Source organism: Parambassis ranga, chromosome 21 (genome assembly GCF_900634625.1).
Source record: "Parambassis ranga chromosome 21, fParRan2.1, whole genome shotgun sequence".
NCBI classification, from domain to species: Eukaryota; Metazoa; Chordata; class Actinopteri; family Ambassidae; genus Parambassis; species Parambassis ranga.
Window position 1 is genome coordinate 16,615,320 of NC_041041.1, and position 24,737 is coordinate 16,640,056.

Sequence of the window (24,737 nt, forward strand, 5' to 3'; positions counted from 1 at the left end):
CCAAATAAGTTACTTTTCCTGTGCCTTGCAGATCTATCTGTCTAACTTGTTGTGGTGAGCTGCTGAAGAAAGATATATATGGTAGATATTTCCGGCCTTTTTCCAAATATAATGTTCACAGACCCTGCTGTGAGTAATTTAGGAACTATTTTCTATTATTAATAACCCCCCCAAAAGCAGTTATTCTATATTTGTATGGAACAAAGACAGCTCTATGTTTCATACAGTCATCAAAGCTGAGCTCCAATTATGACTAAGTACTGTACCGCAACAACTGTGTACAAAAGCCTAAACGTGTTGATGTTTGTACTTTGTTTCTTTGGTTCTGCATGGACTTTCCCAGACAATGACAATAACATATTGGATTACCTAAATTGAGGGGTTTTACCCTTTAATCCCACGTCATTTCACATTACACTAGTCACAGGAGTTCTGAGAACATAATCTGCTCCTATCTGTCCTGGCAGCTTCATGGCGTGACTCTGAAAATTGCCCGAATACCTGCAAATCCATCACTGTATTGTGTTAGGATCTGTTTCACAGTTGTGTGTCAACCCTGACTGAATACTAATATTTCTTTGGGTATGAAAGTTAATATAGTGCTTGTTGACATGGGATAAGAAAAAGTCACTTTACATTTGCACAGAATCAGATGTCAGGAGTCTGACAGTGTGGCAGATGTGACACTCAATAACCAGACTCTGAAAATATATCTTGGGTGTGTGAGTAGGATTTGTTTAAATATCTTTATTTAGATAAAATATTTTCATTCTAAATGTTATTTAATCCTAGAAGAAACGTTACATTAACGTTAATGGATTAAAAACACACCCATGTTTCACCCTGTCTTGAATGGCAGCCCCATTCAAAGATAACAGTAATGGATTTAACACCCTATCATTAGATAAAGTACCTAGTACAGTATTAGATTAAACCAAACACGTTCCTTTAATGGCGGCTTTATCGGTGAACTGCTCTCTCTGCTGTAGTGCTGTTACTTATCATTTCACAGGATAACATTCCTTTCTCTGCATGCGCTTTCACTTTTGTGGAGCATTCCTGAGATCTCTTGGTCATTTTGTGCAATTGTGCTATATTACTGCTAAGCCTTTAACACACGTGCATTTTAAATTTAGACTCTGAGATTAGTACCTGGCATATCAGGGCCTTTGTAGAATAAACGAGGTGAGGTATCAAATTATCATTTTTTTACACTCTAAAAAGTGTTCGAAAGAGGACGGAAATTGTTATGTTTTGTGGTTTATTTTGTAAAAGTCTTTTCTGGTACCACATTTTTGCTTTCCAACTATTTTAGCACATCTAAACACACCAGTAATTGATCATTCCATAATAAAACTTAACAGTTTATGGCAAGTTTAATCAGTAAAACTGTATATAGGTCAAAAATATCCATTAATTGTGGGCTAATTTCAGCCAATCAGATTGCTTTGAAGCAATCTGATTGGCTTGGGAAGCTTGGGATCTCCTGACCCCTGGTGACAAATGGTAATGGGTAGTTAAAAGACAGTAAACCAGCATCAGACTTACTGTGTTGGACTGTTTTTCCTCTCTTTTGTTTCCAGGTATTGACATCAGAACTACTTGGTTAGGTTTAGGAAAATCAGCATATTCACTAACTCACATGACACATGATGATGTCACAGCTATGTAAATGTGTTTTTCAATCATCATAAAATATTCAATGACTACTGTAGAACTCCTCTTAAGGGCAGCGTCATCAGCTTTGTGCGTTTCTGTGAGAGAATTCTGACATCTCAGACCAGTAAATCCCACAATTTAGGCGCTTTTTTAACTGCTCAACTAAAAGTCAACCTTATCTGAATATAACTTAAATACCAGCCATATTTCCATGCAACATAGATCACTTGTGGTCGATTTCATGTCTGTTCAAGTCTGCAGTTCTGCAGAAATCAAACATCAAGATGTTTGCGCTCCATTATCTCAGAGACTGGCCAAACATTTGAATTTCCACAACCCTTTTATCTGCCTGAGAAAACCACGTGATGCTGTTTGCTTGAAGTCTGGGTGGGTCTTTGCCATTTTGACTGAGGACAGAATGGCAGCGACATAAAAGAACTAGGAAGACACCCAGTAAACAGGGAATGCATTCCTTCTTTCAAGCAGTGCTTGTAGCCAAAACAACTGCAGAGTGCTGTATTTTATCTGGAGGTTTCTGAAAGACACCAGGCACTTCAAAGTGGAGTTAGTCTGATTTTAATGACACACCAGTGGATTTAACCTTAACCAGCGGATGAGGACATCGCCATTAACCTTTTTCAGTCTTTCATTTATTTATAACTTTTGATTAGTGCATAAAAACAAGTAAAAACAAGTAAGATCTTCTTCTTGCTGCACAGACAAAAACAACTATGTCCATTAAAATAACTATTAATTATACTTTGGCAGAAAATGTTAGGGCTATACTAGAAAATGGGCCTTATTGCCTTATTTGTCTTTGAACTTGGGTTATTGCAGTCATTCAATGTGACTGGCACAAGAAGGACAGCTGGTATTAAGACGTGACTGTAAAAGCACCAGACTTTTTTCTTTGTAAGCCCTTCCCAGGGGGCTGAAATGTGACAGAAAGGAACAGGGAGCAGGTCTGACAGCTGTAAGTTTGCTTCTTTATTACAAGACTATGTGCCCCCTTCAAGAAGAAAGTTATAAAAATTATTATACCAGTATCCTCTTTCTTCTAATGTGTTAAATGATTCCAATGTAAACACTGTTGAAAGCTCCCATGCCGAGGCGGTGGTTGTGCAGTGTTCCATCGCTCTTCTGCAACAAGGCCCGTTTCTGAGAAGTTAATTGAATTAAAGTAGACAAAGGGCCCCTGGCACCAATAAAGTTTGGGTGAAATGTGAAGCCATGCAATGGACACACACACAGTCTTGCGTCCAGTCAAGCGTGATTTACATTTGCATAATGCCTGGGCTGCTGGGCAGGGTCACTATTGCCATGGGTAACAGTGGGTGCTGTGAAGAAATGCAGCTCCGTGTTCAGTGAGTGTATCCTCCATCTGAGGCCGACAGGCAGGGTGTCCTCACCACCACACACAGAATAACACACACGTTTGTATTACTTGTAAAGACTTCCTAAACGGCTACAAATCCTTACCTTTATTTATTTTTCACAGCCTTTATCGAAACTTTATCACTGGTAACCATAAATACATCCCCTGTGGTAAATGACCTTAAATGCAAGACAAAAGAATGCAGTAAAATCTTTGAACAACTGCACACAGAGAGTTGAGCAGAGTTGCCATGTTGCAACATTTGTCAGCTATAAAAGAGGTCCTAGTGGAATTAGCTTACAACATGAGACAAGCTTCAAAGAAGCCAGTTCATGGTTAGCCAGACTGGCAGTGAAAATGTTATAGGTTTTCACAACTGTGACAGAACATGTAATATAAACAGACTAAAACTTGGAAAGACAGGGCAGTCTGTGCGGGTTTTCTGGGGGTACTGGCTTCCTTCCACATACAAAAGACGTGCATGTGGCTCTAGGTGTGTGTAACAGTGAGAGGTTGTCAGTCTGTATGTTAGACCTGCAAAGGACTGGCGACCTGTGCAGGCTGCCTCTTGCATATTGACAGCTAGGATTTTAAATAACACCAAGGCTGGTATTTTTTTCACTTTCTTGCTGCTGCTTTTTATGCTGCTGTTGCTTTTGCAGAGTTTTTTGCCACACGCCTCAATGGAAAATGTTTTTCAGTCATTCCAAGATTATATCCACATGTCATAAATCTTGTAATTGGGACTATCATTCATAATAATCTAAGCACCATCCCCCACACATTACATCATTGACTTCACATGTGGGGTGTATACTCCCAAAGTCTATGACGCCACTGTGTTTCTTGGAATTGCACGAAGAGATGATAGAACTCTGTGCAGCTAAATAATTGTTTAAGCGAATTTCTCAACACACTGTTTACTTGTTTGTGAAAAAATCTGAAGCCACCTTACTGTTTACAGTCTGGCCTATGGCTTTAACCTCTAACCAGGTGGCTCTTACATTTGCATGTTGGTTTTTCACCCCAATGTTTCTTCCAGAGTGGCCAGCAGGGGGCAGTCAGCGTTGCAATTTGTTTGCTCACGGGAGTTATCTGTATTAAAACAAAGACTGGCCTTTATGGGATGTTCTTGTGGTTTAATCAGAGATGACAAGTGTGAGGTCATGGCAACATGCGCTTCCAATTTAAACTCATGCCTCTGCTTTATCCCCAGCACACATGGCAGGGAGGAGTACTCACACAGACATTTCAGACACTCCTCTTGGCAGCGCGGTTCACGGAGGCCTCACTCATGGCTTAGCACTTTGAGGAGCGATAACAATCGGCCAGAAAGTAATCCCCCCAATGTTAAAACCTAAGCACACAACACAGACTTTGATCCAGCAGAGAGGTTTTAGAGAGGCTTTAGGAAGAATGAGTCCTATATGGTTTTGGCTCAGAGCTTCACAGTATAGACACATTTAGGATCCCTCTATCTAGTTTCACATGTATAGACACAGAGGCTTTTTCAACTTACACCCATGGTATTCTTAATGTTTCAGTTGCTGTTTTTGTATCTTTATGAGTGAGCTACATTAAAGGATCAAGGATCCAACTAGAAGTAGTTTCACTGTAACAAATAGTGACTTTTCCGCCACCGTCTTCCACTCCCAGCAAAGCAAATATCCCCCTCACTCTTCAAAACCTTGTAAAAGAGAAAAGCAAACTGCAGCGACATTAATGTTCCGTGCTTCTCCAGCTGCACGCTCTGCTTCCTAAAAATCTTCTCCTTGCTCATGGACAAGTGGCAATGAATCCGTCAGGTCCGAGGTGGTTTCCATTAACGGGGTCCCTTAAAAATACAAAGCCAGTTTAGCTGGGAGTTACTTGAAAAGGAACTGGTTGAAAAGAGGTGACCTCTTCACCTTAGTTGTCAGCATGTAGTGGTGACAAAAGCAAAAAGTAAACACAAGGCTAGAACCAGTTAATTTAGTTTTTTTTAATGCAATAAACAAATGCACTTGTATTGAGGAGCACACAGAAAATTAAATTAGTCGACTCATCACTTGTGTCTGATGCCTTACCTCTATGCAATATTCTCATTGACACCCCTTATGTTAAAATACAAACTTGCATATTAAAATAAAAGAACTCATGAATGCTGATCTGTATTTCTATGTGCATGCTAACATCAAATCAAATCATGCAGAGTTCTTCTGCCCCCAAGTGTTCAAAAGTCTTATCAAATGCATATTTTATTGAAAATTTAAATTAAGTAGCACCTCCGAATCACCTGTATCAATCACAGCTGTGCAGTTTTGGTGGTAGAATAATAGTCTTCCAGTGTGTGATTTGCATAACGGTGAAGTTCTGTCCAGTGACCGATCATCAGCGAGCAGCTTCAACCTGTTCTCACCTTAAACACTGACCTTGGGAAAACTAACTAACAACTAACTTTTTTATTTGCAGGGAACAAACATAAGCTCCTGGTATTCTCACTTTCCATGTTATGATCTCTTGACACTGGCTTTCCATAGTGCGTGTGTGTTTCCTCCGCCTTTGCTAACAATGCAGCTCAGGAAGTGTGTCAGGATAAGGGCCAGACTGCCAGGCTCTCTTTTGGGGAATGCATCCAACTTTTGAGGGACAATAACGCAACGTCTTGTTAATCCCAGAAAAGCTCGCTCAGTGTTGAAGAAAGCTGTGGATCTGTGAGAGGGAATTATTGCCCCAGGTGTCTTCAAAGACAACTCTGCCATGTCCTTCTGGCTGGTGAGTGCTGTTGCAACATGTCATTTTGAACTGTGGGTGGTCAGAGATCCGCTTATGTCGGGAGGTCGGTCAAGCTTGGGCATGGAAAATGTTAAAAGATGGGTGTTGTGTTTAGTTTACGTGGCTAAAAAGCAGCTTATTTCTACAGAATATTCTACGATTCTATTTTACAGATAGATACAGTGAGAATTAACACAGGACTGTTAATCTGTAGGGTTCATATGTTTACAACAATAATAATGACTTGATGTAAGAGGATTGGCTGTTTGTCTTTTCAGATGACAGACATCTATCTGTGATTATACAGTGTTTCTTTCTCCTCATAAACAGTCTTTGACAGAGACAGTCATTAGCATGCAGAGCAGTCTAACGAGACAACAGTGAAAACTTTAAAGTGTTACAGAATGAAGATAAATTAGATACAGCTGTTATATGTGCTCCAGATGAAGTCATTTACCTAATAACTCCTGGTGTCTGCCAGTGATGATGAGGCTGCTAATGTTTGTTAAACAGGTCCTTCTGATAAAGAAAAAAAGAGGAAGGTCGAGACTATATCAGCCTATCACAGATATATCAGTGTATTTATTGACATAATGCAGAAACATAATGCAGCTCTGTTGTCTTCTATCCTCTATCTGTATATATTCACTCTAAGTCACACATATTCTAACAACAAGTTGCTTTTAGTTCTTTGTAAAATACATTATAAGGGAAGTTAATAACCAGCCAGCTATCCCTTTTCATTAAAACCGACATAAAGGTGTCTAGTCAGATTGTCTGTGTACTATACATATATTACAGAAGAATACTGGGCCATGTATTGAAATCAGCATGTGTTAAAAACTCTTTGTGTCCGGAAGACATGTAAGGTTACTCTGTGATCTTAAGACTTGATTGTTACCATGTAAGGCTCTTCCAAAAGTTTCTGTCCTTTTGATTTGTGTTCAGACATTTTTTAGAAGTCCGTCGCTGTTCTGTGTGAACCTGATTTTTATGGCGAACACTTTGCGTCTGTCTGTTTTTTGACCTTGCTTAAAGACTGTCTGAGCTCCGTCCATTTGTCCACACTTCTCTTCGTCTGTCTCTCTTTTGTCCTGTCCTCTGATGTTGAAGTGTTGCTCTCTGAGGTGTCCGGACGGCTAATTACTTTATGGCCCGCGCCATAACTTTCACACTGGTGACTGTTTTACAAGGGGCTGTGTGCTTGGCAGTAAGGGTTTGCCCACATCTGTTAGTGACTCCAAAGCATTGGTCAGGCTCAGCTGGTTGTCTGAAAAGAGCACACCAGGCTACTTTAATTAACCTTCACTTAACCTTCAGTTAACCCATAGTGTCTCCTTTAAGAAAACTTAGACTACCAGCCATCATGTTAAAATAATGGACTTACAGTGTGTGTGCAATGGGTGTTCCTGCAGTGAAGTGAAGAAAGACGGAGGCAGCACCACAGTGGACTTTCACAGCTTTTCATCACCCTGGCCTGCATGTTTCTGCCCTGTCTCAGCTTTTATGGAGCAGCTGATGATTGCTTAGTGGCCTTTAGTGTTTGAGGCAGATTTATAATTACCTCTCTAAAGGTGAAGTGGTCACTCTGGGTTACTTTGAGTGTGGCTGGTGCCTGTGCAGATTATGCAAAGGTTAAATAGCTCAACGTTGCCCGCTTGGATTTCATAATGTTGTTGCTGTACACAGGATTTATTTAAATTACATAGATGAATATTAAAATAATGTTTATATTTTATCAACATTGTGAGGGCTGTAACTTATGGACTGGCTATAGTGGAACAGATTTAAAAACATAATGGCATGGATGTAGTGCTTTCACATGAGAGCATATTACTGTAAATGAGGATTACAGTATCTCCTGCTTACAGTTGCAAAGATTTAAACCTGTGCTGAAGGATCTTTTGCCATTCTGTGTGGCTTTGTATGTAAAAAGAAGCTTTGTGTGGGATTATAGCTTTCCTTAAAGCAGAGTATCTCATTGTATTCTCCATATTGCACCAGTCTGCACTTGAATTTGCCCGACTACTAATTTGCCAAAAATGTTTCCATCTGTCGACTTCAGATAGAGCAGTGTCAAAGGATGAAATGAGCTTTCACTTAATTCCCCATGGCTCTCTGCCATGATTTGGGGGGAAAAAAAAAAATCTGGGATCAATAGTGGGAGGGGCGCGAGGGTAATTGCAGTATTCAGCATGGCCATTTTGTTTGGGGCAGAAACAAATGTAATACTTAAACAAATGGGTCTCCGATGCAAATGTTATTATTTGCTATTAGTTAACTTCATTTTTAATTTGTTCTGCAGCATCTAACAGAGTCTGGAAAGGCTCTCCAGATGTCAATTCATATTACAGGAGTAATGGTCCCTCACTGCAGTCCTGTGCATACAGAGTGTAACTGGCTGCATGATGTCATTTAGACTCTGCTAAATCTTACTGACAGCTGAAACACATGTGAAATATGGAATAAGGTGAGTGCACACTCAATATCAAAGCCTGCAGTGTGGCTGCAGAGAAGCTTCTGCTCTCAAGTCTAATGAGGAGGCAGCGGCTAACTGGCCAGGCCTTTTGATTACAAACTGTACAGTGACTGATTTTTAACCTTTCATGTACCAAGCTTGTATTCATATTTCTTTCTTTTATCACTGATTTTAGTGATCAGCTGCACTTTACTAAAAGATTTGATCAAATTAAGCTAATGAATGGATGCCACCAGCTGTGACCAAAACACCCACAATGAACCATGACCGGCCACTTCCCTTCTTATTCTCTCAGGACCCAATGACCCTTTACTCCCTCACCTCTTGTCTGGTTTCCTAGAATGGACAACAGACCTGATGTTGCCAGATTGAGACGTGAAACCATCCTATTGTTTGGCAGGAAGTGTGCATAGTATTGTCTGGAACTTCTCTGTCTCTTTGCCACTATTGTGTAATCTTAACAGTGATACATGGAAATAATAGTGAGACTATGCCTTTAAGAACTTACATATTTTGACACATATATATGGAGACTATACAGTTTCAGGTCAATGTATTGCTTCTGTGTGATGTCACACACATTAACAAATTTGCATAGTAAACTAAATTCATGCTTTTTCGCTTGTAGCCCCCACAATTAAAGATTGTTGCTAAAATTATCAACAGAGAGCGAAGAACAGCTGTTGGTTTTAGATCCACGCAGGCTATGGAAAAGACTGACTGCAACAAAACACAGGAAGCAGCTAAGAATACACCGACATATGGCATCAAGCCTATCTTGCAGTGTTTTCACCAAAAAGTCACAGGCTTCCTTTTCTCATTTCTCTAAAAGGAAACAAAGGGAGCTGCAGCAGCTCACTACTCTGTATTGTTCTGTAATGATATTTAGCTAACGTGACATTTGCCAAAGCATGGAGCCAAATGTTCTGATTCATTTCTCTGAATTCTTTTAATGAGAAACTTTCTCATAACAACAATCAGGTTACATTTATTTAAAGGCAGACTTTACAATAACAGCACGGACCCCTTTTTAATTCAGTCTTTCTTGCTTCCCTAAATATTTATTTCTGTGTTTCTCTTGTTATATGTTAAGCTGATAGAAGGAATATCACTGGAGCCATTTATTTAATTTGCCTTCCACTTTATTTAACAAGGTAAACTAAACACCCATTTCAGTTTTAGTTTGAAGTCACTGATGTGGTCCTCAGACTCAGTATTAGCACAGAGGCTCCATAGACCATTTATGATTGGTTCGAGACTGCCAGTCTTAATTACTGCTCCCCTAACGGCTACAAATGCACAACACACTGCACTGAGAACACTTAACACCCCAACACACACGCCTTTGATTTTTTCCAAGTATTCATTCATGTATTTGCTCACTGTGTGAGCTCTATATATAATAATATATACACACACACACACACTAATATAATATAAACAGAGGCATACTGCTTGCTTTTAGGAGTGTCAAGTAAGAGTATCAAGGAATTGTAAAAACTTTCAAAACTGACGGATTCCTGGAAAACAAAATGAATTAAAAGTATTCTTCCCAACACTGCTCCCAGGTAGTTATATTCCTCCACCATCTCCACATCTTTACCCAGGATGCAAAGGGGCTGCGATGCTGTTCCCTTCCTCCTGAAGTCAATCACCATCTCTCTGGTCTTGTCTACATTAAGCAGCAGGTGATTCCCTCCAACCCACTCTACAAATCTACACCCCACAACTGTAGAGTCATCAGAAAACTTCTGTGACATGACTCTGAGTTGGCACAGCAGATTTTGAAAACCTTTCTTTGTGACAACCACAGCTTGTTGACCAATGCAAATTATTCTTTTTAAATGACCAATAACTGGTTTGATTCATCCGTCCACCTCTAATGTAGAGGCCTCAAAAACGCATGGTAGGCTTCTGTTTAATGACTTGTGTCGTGACCTTCCCTGGTCACCCCGGATTGTCAGATTCCGTCTCTTGTATTCAGAACATTGAGTGAAAGAAAATACCCTGGGTTTTGTACACTCAACAAAAATATAAACGCAACACTTTTGTTTTTGCTCCCATGTTTCATGAGATGGACTTGAAGATCTAAACTTCATTCCAGATACACAATATTACCATTCCTCTCAAACATTTTTCACAAATCTGTCTAAATGTGTGATAGTGAGCACTTCTGCTTTGCTGAGATAATCCATCCCACCTCACAGGTGTGCCACATCAAGATGCTGATCTGACATCATGATTAGTGCACAGGTGTACCTTAAACTGCCCACAATAAAAGGCCACCCTGAAATGTGCATTTTGTTTCTGCTTTATTGGCGGTCTGGGGACTCAGAACCAGTCAGTATCTGGTGTGACCACCATTTGCCTCATGCAGTGCAACATATCTTCTTCGCATAGAGTTTATCAGATTGTCTATTGTGGCCTGTGGAATGTTGGTCCACTCCTCTTCAATGGCTGTGCGAAGTTGCTGGATATTAGTGGGAACTGGTGCACGCTGTCGTATACGCCGGTCAAGCACATCCCAAACATGTTCAATGGGTGACATGTCCGGTGAGTAAGCTGGCCATGCAAGAACTGGGACATTTTCAGCTTCCAAGAATTGTGTACAGATCCTTGCAACATGGGGCCGTGCATTATCTTGCTGAAACATGAGGTGATGTTCATGGACGTATGGCACAACAATGGGCCTCAGGATCTCATCACGGTATCTCTGTGCATTCAAAATGCCATCAATAAAATGCACCTGTGTTCTTCGTCCATAACAGATGCCTGCCCATACCATGACCCCACCACCACCATGGGCCACTCGATCCACAACATTGACATCAGCAAAGCGCTCACCCACACGACGCCACACACGCTGTCTGCCATCTGCCCTGAACAATGTAAACCGAGATTCATCCGTGAAGAGAACACCTCTCCAACGTGCTAGACGCCATCGAATGTGAGCATTTGCCCACTCAAGTCTGTTACGGCGACGATCTGGAGTCAGGTTAAGACCCCGATGAGGACGACGAGCATGCAGTTGAGCTTCCCTGAGACGGTTTCTGACAGTTTGTGCAGAAATTGTTTGGTTATGCAAACCAATTGTTTCAGCAGCTGTCTGAGTGGCTGGTCTCAGACGATCTCGGAGGTGAACCTGCTGGATGTGGAGGTCCTGGGCTGGTGTGGTTACTCGTGGTCTGCGGTTGTGAGGCCGGTTGGATGTACTGCCATATTCTCTGAAACGCCTTTGGAGACGGCTTATGGTGGAAAATGAACATTCAATGCACGGGCAACAGATCTGGTTGACATTCCTGCTGTCAGCATGCCAATTGCACGCTCCCTCAATGCTTGTGGCATCTGTGGCATTTTGCTGTGAGACAAAACTGCACATTTCAGGGTGGCCTTTTATTGTGGGCAGTTTGAGGTACACCTGTGCACTAATCATGATGTCAGATCAGCATCTTGATGTGGCACACCTGTGAGGTGGGATGGATTATCTCAGCAAAGCAGAAGTGCTCACTATCACACATTTAGACAGATTTGTGAACAATGTTTGAGAGGAATGGTAATATTGTGTATCTGGAATGAAGTTTAGATCTTCAAGTCCATCTCATGAAACATGGGAGCAAAAACAAAAGTGTTGCGTTTATATTTTTGTTGAGTGTAGTTTCGCCTTTTGCAAAAGGTAGAACACAGTGAACACGGGCCTTTCAGTCTGCTTCACTCCTGTCCATACGTGTTCTGCCCCTCCCCTGGACACAGGCTTGTTTTATTGAAAGTTGAGGTACATTTGCATAATAGATAAACAGTTCTTCAAGACCCTCGTTGGTATTCCCATATTGGGACATGTTGCCCTTTTATCTCCACCTACTAATTATCATAATTGGTCTAATATATTTATGACTATGAAACACTCTGTTTCCCTCCTATATTTGATGATTTATCTTACGTCCATGCCTCCTAGTGCTTCGGCCTTCACCGCATCAAAGAGTTCCTCCCTAACTCTCTATAAGAGTTATAGATGTGTTTTTCTCTAAGTGTAAGCTTATATAATCAAATACATACATGGTCTGTATCATGTCATTGCGTAAATAACCTTGTATACTTCACAATTGTCACATTCAGCCCTACAAATGAACTGAGAATCTTCATTTTGAAGTCAAATCTGATTGGCTGGATTGTGGATTTCACATCAGGTTTCGGCATGTTAAGTGGTTTCCCACAGAGCTGTGTTCTCTTACCTTAATTTTTTTTAAACACTAGTGACTGTAGGAGTACTTATGATCGGAGGCTTCTCATGAAAGTGGCTTCTAAAAATGATGAGGTTGATCACAGTCTGTTTAGTGCAAAGATTTCTACCTATTCATAAATGTCCAAGACTAAAGACATGATAATTGATTTTTGTGCACTATAGTCCAGTGCTATGCATACAAGTCATCCAGGCCTACCAATGCCTGCCACATACAGCTAATAGGACTTTTATTCCTTTTGGCATTGAGAAGCTTAGTTTACTGTGTTTTGATTCATATACTTGCACGATATGTTTTCAGATGTCGATGTGTCGATCTTTTTAAATTGATCTGTTGCTGTCACATAGCACTTTTTGGCTTGACTTGACACTCTATTTACTCTGCTGTTGTTTAGCATCTTAGTTTCTGATCCAGTGTGTTGGGAGCACCTTTGTTTTATATGTGTTGTGGAATTTTTGTTTGTCTTTTCTATCTTGATGTAAGCTGATAGCTAATGTCTGCTGCAGATCAAATTGCCCTCAGGATAATAAAGTTGAGTTCAAAATTCAGCCTCACATGTGCAGATCAGCAAGACATACTTCTGTTACAACACATTAGTCACCTTGAAGCAAATGTACATTGTAAGGAAGAAAGAAATGCCCAGGTGGGATCACAAATACTGTTATTTCAATATTTTAATATACAAACAATAACTGTAGTTGCCCCTCTACACGGATGGCTGGGGTTGGATATTGTCGAGGTAGGTCTTTAGTTCCTCCAGGGTTGCACGCTTCTTTGGATTTTTAGCCAGGCACATGCGTAACAAATGTTTGCAGCCTGTAAAATAAGAGACAAAGAGGAGACCCGATGTTTAAGGAATCAGCTACCTAAAAAATGAACAGATTTGCTACCTTTCCGGAAAAAAAATCATTGAAATGGAAAACTGTTTCATACTTGTTGACAGTTTAGGATCAATCCTGATCTTGTCATGGGTGAAGTCCAGGGTACTAAAGTTCTGATGTTCTTTGAACAAGGAGTAAAAAATGGCTCCTATCTGCCAGACGGTGGTGGGACGGGCCTCATACTTTTCCTCTTCAAACCATTCTGGAGGTGCGTATCGTGATGTTCCTGGTACACGCAGTAGTAGCAGAGAAAAGAGAGACAAATGATGGAGATAAAAGACAGAACAAAGATCAGGTGGAGGTTTGTTTACATGTGAAGACCCTTATCTTTAGAGTTCACAAATGCAGGCGGGTAACAAACCCCAGAAGGTCTTTAAGGTGTTTTCATTTGAGAACGTTGCACAGCCGAAATCGATGATGAGCACTCTATTATGCTCAATGTCCATGAGCAGGTTTGCAGGCTTGAGGTCCCGGTGAAAGACCCCTTTTGAATGCATGTCGATGGATGCGTCCACCAGCTGCTTCAGGACCGACTGAGACACAGATAAACACAGACAAAGACACCATCTGATTAGGTGTCACAGGAGCATGTGTTTTATATATATCCTACATTGACTCAGTATGTCTTGTGTTGAAAAAATGAATCTGGACTCATTAAGACAAAAAAAAAATCAAACCAGCATTTTAAACAACAGGAAACATGAGCATTGTTTCCACATTAGAGCTACATGGCACAGCTAGTGTGGCCTACATAGGTGGTTACATGTCCAGATGAGAGTTAAAGGTAATTCCATACTTGTGTTCCAGAGTAAGATTCACCACTCTTCAGTTTTGTTTACCACTATTTTGGGCATTTAGCCAAATGGCTTAAAAAATATCAACACAGAATCATACACAGTATGTTTCATACCATTGCTTGGTGTTCCTGCAGGTATCCACCTTTTATAGTCTGAAGGTATTCATAAAAGTCCATGGCAAACGGCGGTCGTTCCATCACAAGAACTAGTTGATTATCCAGATAGTACCAGTCTAGAAGGGACACCGTGGCTGACCTCCTGACTTCTCCGGGTACACCTCCTGTTTTCAACATGAAGGCCACCTCCAAGGGGATGCAGTAGGTTTTGCCGTTGCAGTGCTGCAGAAAATAAACGCACCTTATAAATGAGCTCCTTCACACACAGCTGATGAATGGTTGTCAGGAAAGGAGCTTTTCCCTCACCACTCTTCCAGATCTGATCATCTTCCAGGGAATGTACTTGATTGCCACCTGCTCAAGACAAAAATGCTTTGCTGTTGTCACTGTACATCAGTGTATATTGCAATGTGTGCGACGTGTCTTGAAGACTTACCTTTAGGTTGTCTTCATTACGGATGCCTGCAAACACGGAACCAAATCCTCCTTTGCCGATTTGTCTAAGCTTAGTGTAGGTGTTTTCAAAATGATCTGAAATCACACAGAGATGTGTTTTGTTGAGATGTGTCTACTACTGCTCATCACAGAAATGCTTCTTTGTTTTTCAGATCTTTCATTTAGACGTGTGAACACGTCCCTGCGTTATGTTTCGCACTTACCTCGCTGTGTGTTTGCTGCAGAAGACATCTGGTAAATCTCTTCAGGAGACTGATTATCGACAACACAGTTGGATTCGCTGTTGTCCTCTTCCACCTCCTCATGCTCCTCAGCATTTGGAATTATAAAGCAGGAAAGTGAACTAAGTCTGCTGCTGATAATGACCTCTTGTGCAGCTATGACAGGTCGTTCAGGGCTTCTGCTTCTTATTCTTTTTGCCGGTCTCTCCTCTTTGTGGCTTTCAGCCTTCCTTTTTTCAGAGTGCTGACAGTTGTTGGGGTCTGATTCCGGGCTGCGTCCCCGACTGTGTTTGGTGGTCTTGTTGGGGTCGCAACTTTTTCTCCTTTTGGGTTCAGAATCTGCAAAATCACCCTCTGCCTTTCTTTTTTTATTAGACATGTATTTTCCTGCAATGAGGAAAACAATGTGTACTTCTCTTCTATTTTTTGTAATGCATAACTACAGCTTTGATACCTTATCATTACGTTTCTGGCCCACACATGGTCTCACAACGGGAGATGTGAAGGAAAGATGGATGCAGGCCATGTAACATGAACTACAAACATACACCTGTGACTGTCTCATCAATGAAATCAGTTGTTTTAAGTGCAGATTAAATCAAGTATTTACAATGTCGGTTTACATCATATCACCATATCATTTACAACAGGTGCACAAGCCAGAAATTTCATTAGATTCAAAGCAGTAGACTATGAAGATATTCAGTTCCTAAAGTCACAGCATAAATATAATATTTAAACACAAAAAATGCTAGAAATTACAGACATTGCAGATCAGTTGAAGAAAGTGTGTAAAAACATGCTTCTTTAACTGAAAGTCATTACTTACCTGCATGCAATCCAAAGGACACTCCCATAAACTCTTCGAAAATGTAGAATTAGGCTCTTCTCTCAGACGTGACAAGTAAATGTAAACTCTGCAAGCTCTGAGTGTAAAGTGCTGCTCTGACAGTGAAGACTGAAGAGTTTATAATGCAATGACAAGATCAAAGCAACGATATACACAACATTCCATACATGTCCATATATGGACAAATGCAAAATATGTTAGGCCCGTTACTATAGTAACGGACCTAACACCTAGTAACGGACATAGTATAGTAACGGACCTAGGTCCGTTACTATAGTAACGGACCTAACAAAGCCAGTGGCTTTCATCGAGCGAGCGTAAAACACCGCAAAGAGAACTGTCAGTGCTGGTCAAGCTGCACATAGCCACCAGCTCGTATTCTTATCAGCAAGAATAAAATATAACTTGACCAAGCTGTCAAATATATACTAGTGGTGAGATTGCAGACTGTAAACCAACCTGGTCAAATGCATAAAGAATTACTTGCATTTCCTGAAGAAAATGCAAGTTTGTTTTTACCAAAAAACAAACTCTGCTGTCACCATGGTAACAGCAGAAATGGTTTCTCTATCTTGTAATTTGTAGGAGGAGTAGCATGTTGCAGAAGACATGGAAAATGTTTAATATCTTTAATATTATAATATTTGCAATTATTATTGACGGTTTCCCCAAATGTCCTGAATGAGCTGAATCTTTTTGGATGCATGGCAACATCATGTAACATCAAGTAGCATCAGTCTGTCACCATGGTAACAGAAGAGGAGACCTCAAAAGTCCCCGGCCATTTGAATTGCAATTATTATTGACATGTCCTGAATGAGCTGAATCTTTTGATGTTTGAATGGTTTGAATCGGCCCATGCATTCTGAAGATATGCTGAGCCAACCGAAGACATGGAAAATGTTTAATTTAATATTATAATGTTTGCAGTTATTATTGACGGTTTCCACGCATGTCCTGAATGAGCTGAATCTTTTGATGTTTGAATGGTTTGAATCGGCCCAAGCATTCTGAAGATATGCTGAGCCAAAAATGTACAGAAAAATAATAATAATAATAATAATAATAATAATAATAATAATAATAATAATAATAATAATAAAGAAAAGAAGAACAAGAGTTTGGTTGCTGGGCAACCAAACTAATAATGTCAAAGCTTATTTACTGCTAACACATAGATAGAACACTTAGATTCTCAGTTTTTTTCTTGGCACCATGACTCCCTTCAAGCCATCCCTCATTTTGTGCATTAAATTCCAAGACCCCCCCTCTTTTTTTTTTTTCATCAATATAAGTGCTTCATTCTTTTACCAGATGGCTGTGCCCAACCCATTCCACCTCCGCCCACTTCTGTCTCTTCCCTCTCTTAATCTTTTTTCTCCTCATGCTCTGAATGGGAGATCCTGCAGCATCCAGAGAAAGCAAGGGGGAGGATGGAAGGATGCTGTAAGACTGCTAGACAAGAGAAGGGAGGATGCTTTTAGGATGCATTTACACCTTATGGGAATTCCCGGTGTCTGACACTCAAAGAGAATGTACTTTTTCTTGAATCGGATCAAAAGCCACCTCTGGACTCTCTCCAGGACCAACAGCTACAGGTTCTGAAGGACAGGCTGGAGAGGGAGGGAGGGCACGTAACAGGGAGCAGACAGTGATACAGTAGACGTGAGGAGTTTTTCAGGGGAGAATGGGCGGACTCAGCTGGTGCCTCAACACGGTCTTCAGTTGGGCAAAATTTTTCTTCTGTTGCATCTTTCCGTTTTGGAAACTGAGGCAAAGCAAGAGCAAGGTACAGTTTGTAATTTTAGTGTATGATATTTTGAAAGAAGATATTTTTAGGAGAGATTTTTAAAGGTTTAGCTGAACCTTAAACTTTGCTTTGGTGACTCTTACTTGAAGCAACTAACCGCACTGCATAGCCATGTCTACTTATACTATTGACTGATATTAGTCAGGCGTCTCAGTATATATCATGACTGAGTTTTGTAGAACATAGTGCAGGAAATGATATTTTGTGTGTTCATTATGCCATAGTGCCACTAGTCAATATTATAGCTCCATTATTTTCAATGCTGATGGCACCTTCTAGATCACATGTGGCAGCAAGCCATAGTTTGCAAGTATACTTTACATATTTAAAGCATAGCTGCTGCTGTCTTTTTTTTTTCTCCCACCATTAACAGAAAAACTCAACTCGGTTTTGGAAAAATGACCATAATATTTGAAGCAAGTCAACTACACAAATTCATGGTGATGCTACAATGAAAATGCAGTGACCTAATGGATTTTTGTCTCTGACAGAGGATGTATAAAATGTCATGATTATGATCTTTTTGCATGGCCCTGTTCCCATCATTTTCCATGCAGCTGCCAAATGACAGTGGAAATTCAATATTTGTGTGACTGTGACCAGCCTGACACAGGAGATGTGACAGGTGTAAGAGATAAGCACATCAGGACACACACAAACACCAGGATATTGCCAGTTTGGCTTGATATGGCAATTTTGATAATAGGTTTGTGCTGATGAAAAGAACCATTAATCTTGCAAATGCTGGGTGTCTTAGTGCATGTGTCCTCTCACATCTGACCGTTACTGACAAATCTGGACTGGTATTGAAGACAACACACAAACACATGTGAACATCATGTAGTAGCTTCCTTTACTTAAGGGCTTCATAATCCATCATGAACATCACATGACTTCAGTTTTGATCCACATGTGCTTTTAGGCATTGTAACTTCTTGGTTAACGGGTTGATGTACTAAACTAGTAGTTTAGTTGCACAGCACCATTTGCCCATTCTCATTCCCATTCATTTGCACATGTGCATATATGTGTGTGTATGTAGTGTCACTTCTGTTGTACATAGTATTCTTAGGGTGCAATATTTTGTTATTTTGATGTTTTCATTATTTATTTATTAGGCCTTTTTCTTTTGTTTTTTAGTACTTAGGGTTACTTGGAGTTGCCTGCCTGATTTGTTTTAAGCGTTTCATTGCTCAGATGACTCCACTGCCAATACTGTGCATATGACAAATAAACCTCTTTAAAGTTCACTTTTTAGATGAAGTTCATGGCCTCCTTGGTTGCACAGCTCTCTGTTACTGCCATTAAAGCACTTAAACTGAAACTAAGATTTATGCAATGTTGGTTCTTAAGATCACAAACTGGCAGTCCCTACAGTGGTACACTTCACCAGTCAAGGCGCAGTCATCTGGATTTATTTCTGAAAGGTTTCCTCACACATAAAGTATTGTCTGTTTTGAAATTGTGTGGATCATATTTTTTTTACGTGAATCAAGTAACCTTGTTACTCATATGTGAGTGTTACATAGAGGTGTGAGCAAATGGTCACAAATGCAGCACCCACAGGTTAATGGCAGTGAGAGTCAGCACTCAGCAGAAGCCTTCAGCAGTTTGTAGACTCTGATCAGTAGCAGCTGTGCAGTGTGAGCAGCATTTCATTAATGATTATTAATATAGAAGGGTATTGATGTCACTCCCTAACTCACATATGAGAAGGGCTGTGTCACTGGTAAAAATACATCATATCATCATGTCTTGTACAAATTTGAAGGTATAGATCTCCTTGGCTAATGTTCCCTGATTACACTGCTTCAAAGAGCAGGCCTGACCGCCCCTCACTCCATGTACTGCAGCACTGTTATTGTTGCTTCCATGGGTCAGCTTGTTCTGGTGCTGGGCGGACAGCCCTTCCTCTCAGCAACAGAAAGAACAGAGGAAAAACGTGCACACACATGTGAGTGTTGTGCAAAGGGAGGGGGCTGGGTCTGTATTGTTTTCAGCAGATGGGACACACAGGGATGGGAAAGGGTGTGTGTGCCTGTGTGTGTGTGTTAGGGGCCTGCTGGAGTGTGTTCTTCCTCTGTCTATCAACAAGTGAGCTCCCCTCATGTAGCAGGTTCTAGGATGTCAGCCAAGATGACAGAACACGCCCCTTTGCTGTTTACACATTCACTCTCTCCTTATCTATCTACTTATCTACTATCCACTTATCTGCCAGTCTATTTGCTACAGATTCCACTTTATCTGTTTTGGACGTTTTTTCTGGGTGACAGTTTTTTCTTATCTTATTTGCAGTGTTGTTTATACTAAAACCATCGGAACATACTGTACAGCTTTGATCCCTCTCTGCTGTTTGCCCATCTTTACTTGGTTCAAGGACAGTGCCCTGACCCCGGCTGATCTTAAAGAACTCACTGTCCATCTCTCAGCTCTAGTTTACAAAAGAAGACAGGAATGGTCAAGGTTAAAGAGGTACTAAAGGAAGTCCTCTGAGTGATCTGATTAGCTTTGGAAACATGCCCACCTTCCCCTTTCTGCATTACAGCCTTTCTCTCTCACCCACCCATGTGCACACACTCCATCACTGCAGCCCCTCCTATATTTTGTGACTTGCCAATAAACAAGAATCTGATAATTATGATTATGAATATGAATGTGGATGCAGTTTGTGCGGTAGCCACCAGTGGGCACTGCAGTTTCATTTGGTTGTTGAGTGATGGGAGTGATGGGATGATGATAACAGTGTGTGTAAAAAATATTATTATCAGTATTATTAGTATGCTAACAGTGGCATGCACAAATAGGGGACAAATACACATACAAACATCTTGCAGGATGTGTAGCTGTGTTTGCATGTGTTTGTTAGAGAGGGATCAGGTCTGAATGTTTTCTCTGTAACAATCTCCTTTAGTGAATGTGTGTGTGTAGGGGTGGCCTGCAGGAAATACCAGGGGATTAATCCTCTGTGCCACTGAGTTAGTGTGTTTGTATGTTTCTACATGTGGGTGGGTTTGTGTATTTACACAGTGTGTGAGAAAAGATGTGAGAAGATGTGTGCAAGAGGGCGGGAAAAACCTAGGTAGTTATTGGGAAATGTTTATGTATATGTGGTGAATTTGATCGTTTAAACTGTGTGTGTTTGTTTTTGGTGAGATGGGAGTTTTTACCTAATGTTTGTGTATGTGTTCAAAATGATGGGTCCATAAGTGCTTACAGGGGCATATGGGGTATAGTAGTGGATGGAGGATTGGACTGTGTGTGTGTGTGAAACCCGCACAAAGGGATAAAGAGTCAAGCATGGGGCTAACATGGTCATTGATGAGCAGTGAGAACTAAATGAAGCAGCTTCCTGGCCCCTGTGTGTTCCTCTCCTCTTGAGTAAAGCTTTGTGGTGGAGGGGGGTGCGCCTCTTTTGAGTCCACTAACACCAGGAACTACCTTTTATTTTTTAATTTTTTTTGTTTTTCTAAGAAGAAAGGAAAAAATGTTTGCCAGAATTTAGTTCAACATTTAGTCTGTTCATGTCATTGGGGTTATTAATGAGGAAACTATAAAACCTTTAATGGAAGTCATCCAAAAACCAAGCAGCATAATGAGTTGCTGTCCAGCAGGTACAAGACTGCTGATGTTTGTGGGTGAGGAGAGCATAGAACAAAGTTGTGGACTCTCCTATTATTCCTGCTGTTTAATGCTCTCATAATATATAATTCTTTGTTGTGATTTACAGTGCCAATGTCAATCCATCGACACTGTAAATACATGATTGACAAGTATTCCTTCTTCTTTGTCTTACGTTAGAGTAAAGTTAGACTAAACATTACATTGACTCACTATTCGATCTTGTGGTGATAAAGATGCTTCTGGGTATCTACAGTGTCTCTGCATTATAATTTATAATAAATGTATACTGTTTTGTTTATTTTGAATGATTTAAACCTTTAAAACAGACTGTGTTAAGACAGTCTGACAAATTGTTCCTTTATAGTCCATTTTTACATAGTAACAAAATTGAGCATTTGTGAGTGGACTGGACCCTAGTTTATGCAAATATGAACCTGCACTCTGAGAAAGGACTGGGAATATAAATAGCAGGTGTCTGTTCTTGACATCTAAAGTGATTGAGTATTGCATTTTCCAGTGTCAGGGGAAATGCCAGTAGACGTTCCCCTCAAGGGTGAATACAGGCGGAGGCAGAGTTTATGAAATATTAAAATGGGCTCAATACAGAAACACAGAGGGAAAGCATGTGAGGAGGGGGTGGGGGGTGTGTGTGTGTGTGTGAAGTGCCATGGATGCTGAGGGGGATGAACTGGGAGGAGGGTGGGATCAAGGAATGAATGAAATTAAAAGTGGTGAGACTTAGAGGGCTGAGAGAGGGAGACATGGGATGAGAGAGAGAGGGGAGGGGCAAAAGAGATGGATAATAAGTGGAGTGCACCTCCCCCTTTTACTCCCGTGGTGAGGTGGGGGCAGCCTGACCCCCCCATTAAAAAAAAAAAAAAACCTTTGTGAAACTTTCCCCTGCAGAGGGAAAGAGAGGCAGAGTGAGCTGAGAGGAGAGACAGTCAGGATCCAATTTAGAGGAGACACAGAGGACGAGGGAGAAAGCAGAAAGAGAGAGTTTGTGTTCAGGACAGTCATGGCTTTGCAGTGTTGGGCAACTCTTCTCCTGACTGGATTAGACTTGTGGAAGTTCACTGGTCTGTAGCAGCAGCAGCAGCAGCATCACTGCAGTCCGTCACCATGCCGTCTGTCTCCCTCAGCCTGCCTACAGCTCTGGCTGGACCTGCACGCACCTGGGTCTGCCTGTCCTGCATGTTCTGGGTGAGATAACTTTTCAACCTGTGATTGTTCTCAATCACAGTTGACTGATCACATGGGACATCGGTGATGTGAAAGACCAATTAGCACAAGATAACAGAAATTTGTGCACAACCTTATTATATTTTGTCATTATGGCACAGGGAGAATGCGCTTGATGATGCAACTGCAGCAGCTTTTCTGTGAGAAATGTTTCAGGCAGTGATATTTTTCATCATTTAGAAAGCAAGCAAAGCGGGTCAGGGAATCTGTTGGGTGGTCTGCGTGTCGGGGGTTGGGTGGAGGGTTGGGACCCCAGCTGTGGGGGGCCTTGGCATGGTGACATGTTTGAATGAGGGAGACATTATAAGAGAATGGGAGGGTGTGCGATGCCAGACAAAACTGTCTTGATGTTTTCTCCGTTCAGAAACATGTCTTACATTTTCTCTGCAGCTCCACGTGCTCAGTAAAAACACAGATTTAATGAAGTGAATGCATCTCCTGCACTCTCTCTCCCACCCGCTCCCATTCCCTCGCTGCCTCTGTGGCCCGTTCTGTTTCGCTCTAGGTGGCTGGGACACACAGCTATTTTTGCTTTCTCTTGTATAATTTAATCTGCCGCGCATTCCCGCTCACAGTGAGAGGTTGTTTGTGCCCTCTAAGCAGCGATGTGGTCAGTGCAGGAGTGTATTTGTGTGTGTGTGTGTCCATGTGAAATGTGCTGTGACTATGGTCTCGACATTTGTCTTAAAACACTGCTTTGCTCTGCTTGCAAGTGCTTTTCCCAATTTGTGCAGATATGAAAGAACGTTCCTGGCTTAAATATACAACTTTGCTGCTCTCCAATTTTCTAAGCTGAATAGAGGATGAAAGAGGAGAGTAGTTGAATAGACCATTGAGATCCATCCTTCTCCATTCTGCAGTGGTCCTTTGGGACATGACTGCACACCACTGGCATAGCTGGAGATTCTTGGCGAGGAGACTGGATAATCTTACAGAGCTCTTCATCAGTTAATTACCATTCTTTCTTTTGAGGAGCGGGAGGTGAGGTGAAAGGGGGGTTGTAAAAGAATCTCAAAGCCCCCCAGCTAAGCTCTGGGTCACTGATTGACTGCATCAGAGCACTGTATGACAAAGCGGGCTCACTTAAAGGGGCGGGGTTCAATCTGAACCCCTGTGTTAATAGCAGATCTTTGTTTGGTGCTAAAACACCTTATTCCAGAGTAGGGTTAGGTGATTGTTGGATGATCACACAGCTTCAAAAACTCAATCCGTTTGTACCTTTCCGGCGCTGGATTAGGTGGGTCTTGGTATGATTATTTCTGTGGTTCTAACATGAGTCAGGCCTAAATTGGTCAGTTGTATAGACGAGGGTAAAAGAGCTACAGACTGAACTTCAAGCTTGTTATTTAGCCATTCATGCCACATGTGTACAGCTGTTAATATTCTATGTCCCCGGAGAGAATACATGAACTGTGCACTGTTTTTAGACAACTCTTCACTTTTAACATCTTACGAAGTTGTACTTCTATGAGGCAATAAACCAGCCCTTGACCTTAACCCTTTCTGCATCCAAACCATCACTTTTTAGTTGAAACCTCAAAGGTCTTTTTAGACCACAAGAATAAAGTTCTGATGCTTTTTTCTCATCATATTTTGCTGATCAGGTCTAGACATACTCCTTAGGCAGCTGGGAAAATGAGTACAGCTGCAAAAGCAGTTATAGACAGACTGGTCTGTAGAAAAGAAAGATATAGAGAGTGAGTAAGTGTAGATTTAGGAAACAGACCATCTTCACAAACCAGACAAGACCTGTTCCTTAGCCTGGCCTCAGATGGGGAGGGTTTCCTCCTGTCAGAGCAGGATGGTCCTGGATAAAATGCGGTATTTTTCCAGCATGGAAGTATAGAGAGACAAGGCTCAGGGAACTGTGGGGAATGGCAGGAACAACTTGAAGGACAGAGGAAATGAATAGAAGATGCTCTAGGCATAAAAAAGGAGGGTAAAGAAAGCATGGACAGAGCAAAGGACCCTGAAAGAAGACCTTCAGAAGAGCACTGCCCCCCCCAACCCGCCCCCGGCTAACACTGAATAATTAATGACTGCCGAAAAAGGGTTTTAGGGATATTTTATCAGGGTTCTATGAGAGGGGCAGAAAAACAAATGCCCTCTACCGGCTTGTTGCGTAAAGAAAGTTTAAAGGTTGTGCAAATCCTGTTGACCTTCAGGTTACTACCACATATTACTACCACTTTTGCAGCACACAGGTGTAATTGATAGGCTGTAGCAGAGGTGTTGGTA

General features: G+C 41.2%; 1 protein-coding gene across 8 annotated transcripts in view; it reads left to right on the forward strand.

Moving 5' to 3' along the window:
* Positions 1-24,737, forward strand: part of tns1b (tensin 1b) — a 134,043-nt gene that overhangs the window by 6,951 nt on the left and 102,355 nt on the right. Inside the window, exon 1 of one of the 8 annotated variants that reach the window (XM_028393959.1) lies at positions 5,634-5,788. The exons of 6 other annotated variants lie outside the window; for them this stretch is intronic. In XM_028393959.1, coding sequence (XP_028249760.1) covers positions 5,774-5,788 — 15 coding nt within the window. In that variant the 5' untranslated portion in view covers positions 5,634-5,773. Of the gene's footprint in view, positions 1-5,633; positions 5,789-22,316; positions 22,461-24,737 lie in introns of those variants that run through there. One more of the 8 variants, XM_028393955.1, reaches the window with a different exon arrangement.